Consider the following 9,420-nt stretch of genomic DNA (forward strand, 5'->3'; position numbering starts at 1 on the left):
CTGTACTAGTCTACGTAAAACGTACGTAACATCCCGTGGATGTAGCATTGCTCTTAATTGAGAATAGTGGTACATGGACCCACTAATGCAAATGTCATCCCTGTGCGGAACCAGTATATCTCTACAAAAGTTAGCATTTTATTTTCTTGTGACATTAATTTGTTGATATCTTTTGAATATTAATTCCGTTTTAAAATATTTTTATATTTGAATTCCTAGCGACATGATCTTTAAAACTAGGATAATATTGAATATATTTTAAATGAGTTTAAATGCCATCAACATATTTCACTCATTTTTAAAAACTGATTTGACTCATTAAAAAATATTTCAACCATTTAAAATAATCACTTAATAAAAAAATTGATTTTACTCATTCCAAACATTGCTTTTACTCATTAAAAAAACTAAATTTTCTTAATTCAGAAAAACAATTTCACTAATTTCAACAAAATAATTCCACTCATTAAAAATTCATTTCAAAAACTGGTTTAATCATTAAAAAATCTAATTAGTGAAGTAGATTTACTGAAAAGTGTATCAAAACATTGAAATTTTAACGTGTTTAGAATCTATCGTAGATTGATCTTGTTCTGAAGGTCTTGACGCGATGAGTTCAAATATATAAAAACTTCCAAAAAAGGAGTTTTGGTTTTAAAGATATAAGCAATGTAAGTTTTGTAAAGGAAACTAAAAATGATGGATTTTGAGAGGAAGAGAGAGGAGATGTTGTCAGACATGCATGTGTTATAGTCTGTTGTGAGCAGCAAAGAGAGGAACGCATGCATGGCATTAAGTGGATTGACATAATATGATGCTATATTAATGCCAACGGCATAGTCTATACATATATAACGAAGCATAGTTTCCATGCACTCGAATCTCCAGCATAACCAACGACAGATGCATGTACAGGATCTTCCGTGCATGGGAGAATCACTTTTCTCGCACAACAAGCAGCACAAGTTGAAGAACATGTCCAAGCAGAAAGAGAGTCTAACATAATCTAAAGGAAATTCAGGCAAATGAAAAATAGCAAACGCTATCTTTGTTGGGAGCTTTGTGTGTGGAGACATGGCTGGGTCCTTCTTGCTCTCCTCCGGTGTTCATCGTTGTCCTTTGTTGGTCCTATGCGGCGCTATGTACGCTCGTCGTTGGTGTCTCCAAGACGGGGTTTCCCTTAGATCGTAGCAAGTCCTGCCTTCCACTTGCCACTTCCTCCTAGGCACTCAGAGTGGATGGTGCGCCGTCAAGCGATATTCTATGGAAGATGGTCTTCGGAGGCGTCCGGCGTCGGTTGAGACGCGGTGTGTGTCAGTTGTGAATATGCTCTTATGTGTTGTAGCTTGCTTTACGGTGTTGTCCGTCTATGAACTTAGTTATGAGCGGTGGGGTGTGTGCTATGCTCATTGTTCGCAGCGAGTGATAGGTTCTTATAATTTTAATTTTTTCTTTTATAAAGTTATGGTACGTCTAGACATACTCTGAAAAGAAAAGCAAACGCGCATATAATATCACTAGTACTGATATGAATTGAGGACGCACTTCTTTTACTAGTGGTGTAGCCGTCGGCTACAGCTGTCTACCTTTGATCAAGAATAGACACATAGCCCCTGTCAACGTTTTTTGCATAAGATTTCTTGACTCGAGCTCAGTCAATCATTTTGTGGTCAGACAAAAGCGCTGGAATGTTCATTCATCGCCTACCTCTACCTTCGAAGAGACCCGTACATCACACATCCACCCACAGAAGTTTCAACTTGGCCACCAACCTCCGTGCATGCCTCCTTCGCGCCGTCCTGAATTAATTCCACAGGTCGACGCCGAATTCTCGTCGCCGGTCAATTCTGCGACTCATTCCTCCTCCAGAAACAACAGAACCTGAAACAGTTTCTGTGGTTGACAGCTTCACTGATGTGGACGCACGGCCGTGCCGCCCAGGACGGGATAGACTACTGCGTGGCTGCGGTCGATCAGGTACGTGTTCGTCTTCCGCCGCCCACGAACGCTCTGCGAGTACAAATAGCCGGCGCCGTTGCACCGAAACGAGGGGAGGCACGGAGGGCACAGGTTGTAGACGAAAATACGAGATGGCAGCTGGCGCGCTTCCTCTGGGCGCGTTCGTCGTGCTGCTCTGCGTGGGCGTCGTGCGCGCGGCGGACGCGGACATCGTCGCGGCTGGCCGTCCGCTCTCCGGCGACCAGAAGCTGGTCTCTCCCGGCGGCAAGTTCGCCTTGGGACTCTTCCACCCAGGTGAGCGCACGCTGCATGCGCGCATGGCTTGACGACGGCTAGTGTAAGTTCATCGTGGCCAGTGGTGTGAGATGTTTCTGCTCTGTTTTTCTTCTGGCAGACGGAGCAGCTGGTACGTCGGGATCTGGTACCACAAGATCTCGGTGCACACGCCGGTCTGGGTGGCCAACCGCGAGACGCCTGTCTCCAACACGTCGCGGCTCGCCATCGCGCCAGACGGCAACCTCGCACTGTTTGACGGCGCCGGCTCGATCGTCTGGTCCACGAACGCCAGCACCAGCGGCGTCGCCAATGCCAGTGACACGGTCGCCGTTCTCCTCGACTCCGGAAACCTCGTGCTCGCGCCGGCGTCCAACGCCTCCGCGGTGCTGTGGCAGAGCTTCGACCACATCACGGACACGTGGCTTCCAGGCGGGAAGCTCAGGCGCGACAAGCGCACCGGCGCCATCCAGGCTATGGCCTCGTGGAGGGCGCGCGGCGACCCCGCGCCGGGGATGTACGCCCTCCAGCTCGACCCGTCCGGGGCGAAGCAGTACTTGCTGCTGTGGAATGGCACCCGTGTGTACTGGGCCACCGGCAACTGGACAGGCAAGTACTTTACCGGCGCGCCGGAGGTCGCCGCGTCGAGCGGCGGCTCCGGGTATAGCTTCAACTTCGTGGACAACGACGACGAGAGCTACTTCACGTATAACTTCGCCGTGAACTCGACGGTGTACCGGTTCGTCATGGACGTGTCGGGGCAGGTCAAGGGGTGGTTCTGGGTGGAGGCCACGCAGGGATGGAACCTGGTCTATGCCGAGCCCAAGGCACGGTGCGCCGTGCCTCGCGGCTGCGGCGCGTTCGGCGTGTGTACCGAGGGCTCGTCCACGGCGTGCGACTGCGCCCGGGGATTCAACCCGCAAAGTCCGACGAGCTGGGGCCTCGGCGACTACATCGGCGGTTGCGTGCGCAACACCCAGCTTCAGTGCAGTAAGAACAGCAGTGGCCCGTCGGACGGCTTGAAGAACGTGGAGCAGGACAAGTTCCTCCGCATCGACGGCATGAGGCTCCCTGACGATGGCCGAATGGCGGGAGCTGCAACCTCCGGCGACTGCCAACGCGCGTGTCTAGGGAACTGCACATGCTCCGCCTACGCGTACAACGGCAGCTGCTTCTTGTGGCACAACGATCTGTTCAACTTACAGAACGGTGTTCTCGACGACCAGGCCGGCGCCGGGAGCCTGTACCTCCGTCTCGCTGCGTCGGAGCTCCTCGCTGCGTCGGAGCTCCCAGGCGCGCGAAGCCACGTATGGAGGGACATCAAGGTCGCCGCCGTGGCACTCGGCGTGACGTGCTTCGTGATCGCCGCAGCCATTCTTCTCGTTTGTACGATAAGAGGTACGATGAAGAGGAGAAGAGCAACGAGACTCAACGGTCTCGCCGTCGGCGATGCCTGTGTGAGCTACAAGTACAGCGACCTGCAGTTTCTGACCAAGAACTTCACCGACAAGATCGGCGCCGGCGCCTTTGGGTCGGTGTTCAAGGGCCAGTTCTCCGACAACACCGTCGTGGCCGTCAAGAAGCTGGAGGGGCTCCGGCAAGGCGAGAAACAGTTCCGCGCGGAGGTGAGCACGCTGGGCACCATCCAGCACGTCAACCTGATCCGCATGCTCGGCTTCTGCTCTGACGGCGGCGACCGGAAGCTGCTGGTCTACGATTACATGCCCAACGGCTCGCTCGACCGGCACCTGTTCCGCAAGACGTTCTACGTCCTCAGCTGGCAGGTGCGGTACCAGGTCACGCTCGGCGTCGCCAAGGGGCTGGCCTACCTCCACGACAAGTGCCGGGACTGCATCATCCACTGCGACGTGAAGCCCGAGAATATCCTCCTCGACGCCTCCTTCGGCCCCAAGGTGGCGGACTTCGGGCTCGCCAAGCTCGTCGGCCGGGACTTTAGCCGGGTGCTCACCACCATGCGCGGCACCGTGGGGTACCTGGCGCCGGAGTGGATCAGCGGCGAGGCCATCACGGCCAAGGCAGACGTGTTTAGCTACGGGATGATGCTCTTCGAGATCGTGTCCGGGAGGCGGAACATCGAGCAAGGGGAGAGGCGGTCCGTGGTGTCGGCGGCGGCAGACGCGGAGGAGCACCCGACGACGACCTTCTTCCCGTTGCTGGTCGCGAGGAAGCTGGCGGAGGGGGACGTGATGACGTTGCTGGATCCCGAGCTGGAAGGCGACGCGAACGCCGAGGAGATGAGGAGGGTGTGCAAGGTCGCCTGCTGGTGCATCCAGCGGGACGTCGACACCCGGCCGGCGATGGGGGAAGTGGTGCAGGTGCTAGAGGGGCTGACGGACTTGGAGATGCCACCGGTGCCTCAGTACCTTGAAGTACTCATAGGACGGCCGGTACACGGGACGGCGTACCATAGCGATAGCGCGGAGCAGCTTGAAGCGCCCGCGGGACGGCCGGTACACGAAACAGTGTACCATAGCACAGAGCAGTTTTTCCGTTCGTAGTACTAGAGCGTATCCTGTAGTCCGCGCCATGGAGTATTCCGGCTGAAACTATCATGTTTAGGTCTAGTTTTTTTTTATAAAGTTGCCTAATGAAAAGTCTATTACGCCTTTGGACTGTAATTGTGTCATGATTAATTGATATTATGTTGTTCTTATTGAGGCAAAAAACATCATGCATAACATTTGAACCAAGATGCCTTTCAAAGTGGTTTGCCATTATTTGAACAAACATGCATAACATCAACAAGGATGGATCAATTGTTGTCCAACATCAACACACACACGTCCGCACGCACGCACACAAATGGGTTGTGCATACATATTAATTTATGAACTACTCGCTCCGTTTCTAAATATAAGTTTTTTTTTATAGATTCTACTATGGACTACATACGGAGCAAAATGAGTGAATCTACTCTCTAAAATATGTCTATATACATCCGTATGTAATTTATAGTGAAATCTCTAAAAAGACTTACATTTAGGAACTGAGGGAGTAGGTACCAAGCAACCAACTGACGCCTCTTATAACTTATCGTTATTTTCCCTTTTGGCTCTAGCCCGAACTTGCTCCACTCTGTCTTTGGGAAATGAGATATCAGTTTAAGCTCGAAGTTTCTAATTAAATGGCTCCATATTACTTTAATTTGCATGTAAGCATAGGCCTCGCCCGGGCAAGCATGCCTTCCACCAGAAAATGATGTGTAAGAGAACTTTCCTCCGACCTTGTCCTCCTTTCTTTGAGAACCAAACCGCTCTGGATCATATACCCTAGGATCCTTATAAATACTAGGAATGTTGTTGTTGAATATTTTAGGGCTCACAAGTGTGTGCCCTGCTGGGATGTTATATTCATTGCCTTCTTTAGTCCACACCGTGAAGTGCTTATGTGCCTTGCGAATTAGCATTGGTGTCGTAGGGTGCAACCGTAGCGCCTCTTTGATGCACCCATGCAGGGTATCCATCTCCAGCAAGACACCGTAGTCGATCTGGTCCCCGTGTTTCTTGATGATTTGCTTTTGCTCCTCGATGACTGCGACCAAGCACTTTATGTCATTGAGAAGGTAAGCTCCTGTCCAGGCACAAGATTGAGAGCTCGTGTGCTTTCCAACAAAGACCAAAGCAACCATTAGCCCAGTGACCTCTGATTCGGTCATGGAGTGCCCATCTTTGTACTTGGAATGAATCAGATTTTGTAATGCATCCTCTTCAGTTTGGTCGTGGCTCATACGTGACCTCACGATTTCAGAGAGCATTTCTACGAGCTTGCTACGTGCTCGGTCGCGGCGGCGGTTTATCGTGGTTGGGATATATGGGAATGCGAGATTGATCAAGTTAAGGCCGTTTTCAACATCATGAAACAATGCGTAGAACTCATCCAACATCTTCTCCCGAATCTCTTTTCCTATTAGGCACCGACCCGAGATCAACAATAATACTTGACTCAGCTCATGCTTTAGATCTATTATGCCCTCTTGTCCCCATTTTGCAAAGTACCCCTGTGTAAACATATATAAACGCATGATAACATCGTAAGTTAATTGCATTGTGCAATTGTATAAACTCACTTTGGCTGAGAGGTATATACATACCTCCACTTCTTGAAGCATGGGATCAACATGGTTCCTCAACTTGGATGGCCTTAGAGCATCGACGGAGAAGCGGCTCTGTTCACTTCATGTGGCGCTGTCAACACCAAAGCCAACCTCTTGACCAAACATCGGCACGGTGAACTCATAAAAATTACCTTGGCTGATCTCTGATTCAAGTGCTTGGAAGAAATGAGCGGACACCTCGGGTCCAATCAAGAAGGTTATCTTGTGTCCAAACAAATTAACTGTGAACACACTACCAAAACTTGTATATAGATCATGGATCGTAGCTTGAATACCCCTCATCAAAAGCTTAGGCAATTGTCCTAGGAGAGTAATACTATTCATCATAGGGGGGGAGCGATTTTGTGCAAACTGGATTAAAGGTGAGTCTTCATCTTGCAATGCCGGTGAGTGCTACAATGATGGACAAAATAGCTATGGCCAGCCACAAGTCACTACTTTCCAAGTCCATGCTACAATAGTCCGCAAGTATGTCACCGACGGTCTTGGCAATATGATTTTCACTGCAATAATATGAAGATGGTTTGGAAATCATTTCTACTTATTGTTCTTCCATTAAGATAAAGATACACTGCATACCTTTACGTGCATATAATGAACTCAGATGACCAAAGTAATTCAAACCTTTGAACGTTGCTAATGAGATAGGATTTTTTTTCTTAATGAGTGGCCACATTTCTTGCCAGTTACTTGTCATTTCCTAGCTATATGATTCGTATCTCATCGGCTTAGGGCATGTTTGGTCGGTATCCACACTTTGCCACACTTTTCTATCGCAAGCGTGGCAAATGTTTAGTTGAAGCCATAGTTGTGGCATGCCACACTTTCTTAGTCACATGGCCCACTTGTTATAGGCCTAGTTGCTAGCCAACTTTTGCCACAAGTGACACGATCAATTTGGTCACCATAAAAACTGTTGCGTGCCATAATTGTGGCACAAAAATTGGCAAAGTGGGGAGGCCAACCAAACATGCTCTTAGTTTTTTTTGCCAAATCTTATCATACTTGTGGTGGCCATTTTGTTTGCCACACTTTTTGTGGCAGACACGGTTTGCCTAAGTTTAGTTGTGGCAAAGTTAGTCATGAACCCCAATAGTCCCTTAAAAAATATACATTCTATATTGAGTAGAAATCAAAGGGTTTACTTTTTCTAACCAATGAAGAATTAAAGATAATAGATGTGTTCTAATTAACTGGACAAAAAATAGTTCTCTTTTGAATATAAATGTAAGAATACTACAAAATTATTATTCCACATGAACATGCCGAGAGAAAAAAAAAGCAGCACTCAGTATATAAAATGTGTTTTCCCTCCTTACCAACATATAGTGCATATATATACTATGTTTTAAAAGTCTATAACCTTTGACCAAGTTTGTAGAAAAAATCATGAGCATTTACAATACTAAAACAATACATTAGATTCATCATGAAATATGTTTTCATGTTGTTTATATTCGATATTGTAAATGCTCATGTTGTTTTCTCCAAAATTAGCCAAACTTTACAAGTTTGACTTTTGAAAAGTATTTGCACTATAATTCTGGCAAGGTGTGAGTACAATATATGGAAGTCGACATAGAAATCACCATTAAATTACAAAGAGATAATTAAATTATTGTGATAATTTCCTTTTATATGGTTGAATATGTCATTGGTCACTGACACCTCATCGGATTAAAATACACATGCTAGATCTCATGGGGTAACTTTGTATTTATAGACATCTACCTGCACGACACATTAGGCTTCACCGGAGCATGAGAGTTACGATTCTATGGTGGGATCCCATAAATTAGTACTCACCCATTTTTTTACTATGCATATAAGGTTTGTCTGAAGTCAACTTTGTAAAGTTGGATCAAAATATTAAAAAAAATCTACTTCTACGATACTAAAGTTATACTATATGAAAATTAATTCCAGGATGCATATAATGCTATTGATTTGGTATTTTGAATGCTGATCTTTTTCCTACAAACTTGGTTAAACTTTATGAAGATTGACTTAAGACAAAGTTTATATGCGAAATAAAGAGAAACAAAGGGAGTATGGTCAAAGTTAGACACTACGAAGCCTAAATTTTGTGCACAATGAAACGAAAACCATAGCTATACTCGCCACTACAATTACCTAAAAAATCTGATTGTAAGCTTATTAATAGTTGATTAGTGACTATTTGAACTCCATGAACGGCATTGATTAATCCGACTTGAACCGTAGAGTACGAAATTAAGTGTCTTCAACACTAAAACTCCTATAATTGTTTAATCTGGACCTTAGCCTGGTTTAGAATGGCATTTTTTCACTTTTGGTACTTGCAAAAAATGTGAAACACATTCGTGCATGGATTTTGAATATTGTAAGAAATAACAACTTCCAAAATTCATATTAATACGAGTATATGTGTCCTGTATAAAATGACAAGAGATCCCTTTATCATTTATATTCTTTTGTATAGAACATGAATAACCATTTCAGTTCATGATTTTTGTTGATTCTCACTTTATAACATTAATCCTTCACACATATGAACTATCACATTATTCCCGGAACCTTTCAAGACAAGACCAACCTCCAAATCTTAACCTAATTATTTGTGTGGTTTTGCGCCAGTCGAGTTTTAGAAATTAAAGAAGTAGTGAACATGGTGGAGGCTAGCGATTAAGAGACTAAATATGTTTTTAGCGGGAAAAACACAACATTTGTCCTCTATACAAATAACACGAGAGCAATGTATTCATATCTTGTCGAATTTGTAGATGATGTTGTTTAGTAAGTTCAAATTTTACTATGGGAAGTTTAAGAATTTGATGTTTAGGACAAACTTATTTCTCAATAGTTGGACATACTCATACTCTTGATTTGGCAACGGTCACCGAGCAGAACTTGTATATTTAACATAACAATGCAACTAAGTATGATATCGTTTGTGCATATGGAGCAGATGGCTAAGGAAGTTCCTCCCAACATGGATGGCGGTGTACATAGTCTGCAGATCCGTCCTTCACCTTCACAGCCGATTAGTCTAGTCATGATTTTTTTTCACCTTC

At 46.0% G+C, this 9,420-nt stretch overlaps 2 protein-coding genes across 2 annotated transcripts; one reads left to right on the forward strand and one right to left on the reverse strand.

The window, feature by feature from the left end:
* Nucleotides 1–1,742: 1,742 nt before the first annotated feature.
* Nucleotides 1,743–4,871, forward strand: LOC109765389 (G-type lectin S-receptor-like serine/threonine-protein kinase At2g19130). The gene is made up of 3 exons (XM_020324177.4): nucleotides 1,743–1,816; nucleotides 1,907–2,253; nucleotides 2,354–4,871. The coding sequence occupies exon 3, from the start codon at nucleotides 2,709–2,711 to the stop codon at nucleotides 4,749–4,751; it is 2,043 nt and encodes a 680-aa protein (XP_020179766.3). The 5' UTR covers nucleotides 1,743–1,816; nucleotides 1,907–2,253; nucleotides 2,354–2,708; the 3' UTR covers nucleotides 4,752–4,871.
* An 88-nt stretch (nucleotides 4,872–4,959) lies between these two features.
* On the reverse strand, nucleotides 4,960–7,917 carry LOC109765377 (obtusifoliol 14-alpha demethylase-like). The gene is made up of 3 exons (XM_073498318.1): nucleotides 6,458–7,917; nucleotides 6,344–6,418; nucleotides 4,960–6,250 (listed from the first exon to the last, which is right to left on the reverse strand). Exons 1-3 carry the CDS (start codon nucleotides 6,692–6,694, stop codon nucleotides 5,171–5,173), a joined length of 1,392 nt encoding a protein of 463 aa, XP_073354419.1. The 5' UTR covers nucleotides 6,695–7,917; the 3' UTR covers nucleotides 4,960–5,170.
* Between the last annotated feature and the right edge of the window lie 1,503 nt (nucleotides 7,918–9,420).

The sequence above is a fragment of the Aegilops tauschii genome, chromosome 1, assembly GCF_002575655.3.
Source record: "Aegilops tauschii subsp. strangulata cultivar AL8/78 chromosome 1, Aet v6.0, whole genome shotgun sequence".
In the NCBI taxonomy this organism is placed as follows: domain Eukaryota; kingdom Viridiplantae; phylum Streptophyta; class Magnoliopsida; order Poales; family Poaceae; genus Aegilops; species Aegilops tauschii.

What these genes read in the sequence shown, in the direction of transcription:
- LOC109765389 (XM_020324177.4), top strand. Translation starts at nt 2,709, where the DNA reads ATGGCCTCGTGGAGGGCGCGCGGCGACCCCGCGCCGGGGATGTACGCC.
- LOC109765377 (XM_073498318.1), bottom strand. Translation starts at nt 6,694, where the DNA reads ATGATGAATAGTATTACTCTCCTAGGACAATTGCCTAAGCTTTTGATG. An exon ending in TGCCGATGTTTGGTCAAGAG is followed by an intron (nt 6,419 to 6,457) that starts GTTGGCTTTGGT and finishes TGAAGTGAACAG; the next exon opens with AGCCGCTTCTCCGTCGATGC. An exon ending in CCATGCTTCAAGAAGTGGAG is followed by an intron (nt 6,251 to 6,343) that starts GTATGTATATAC and finishes ATGTTTACACAG; the next exon opens with GGGTACTTTGCAAAATGGGG.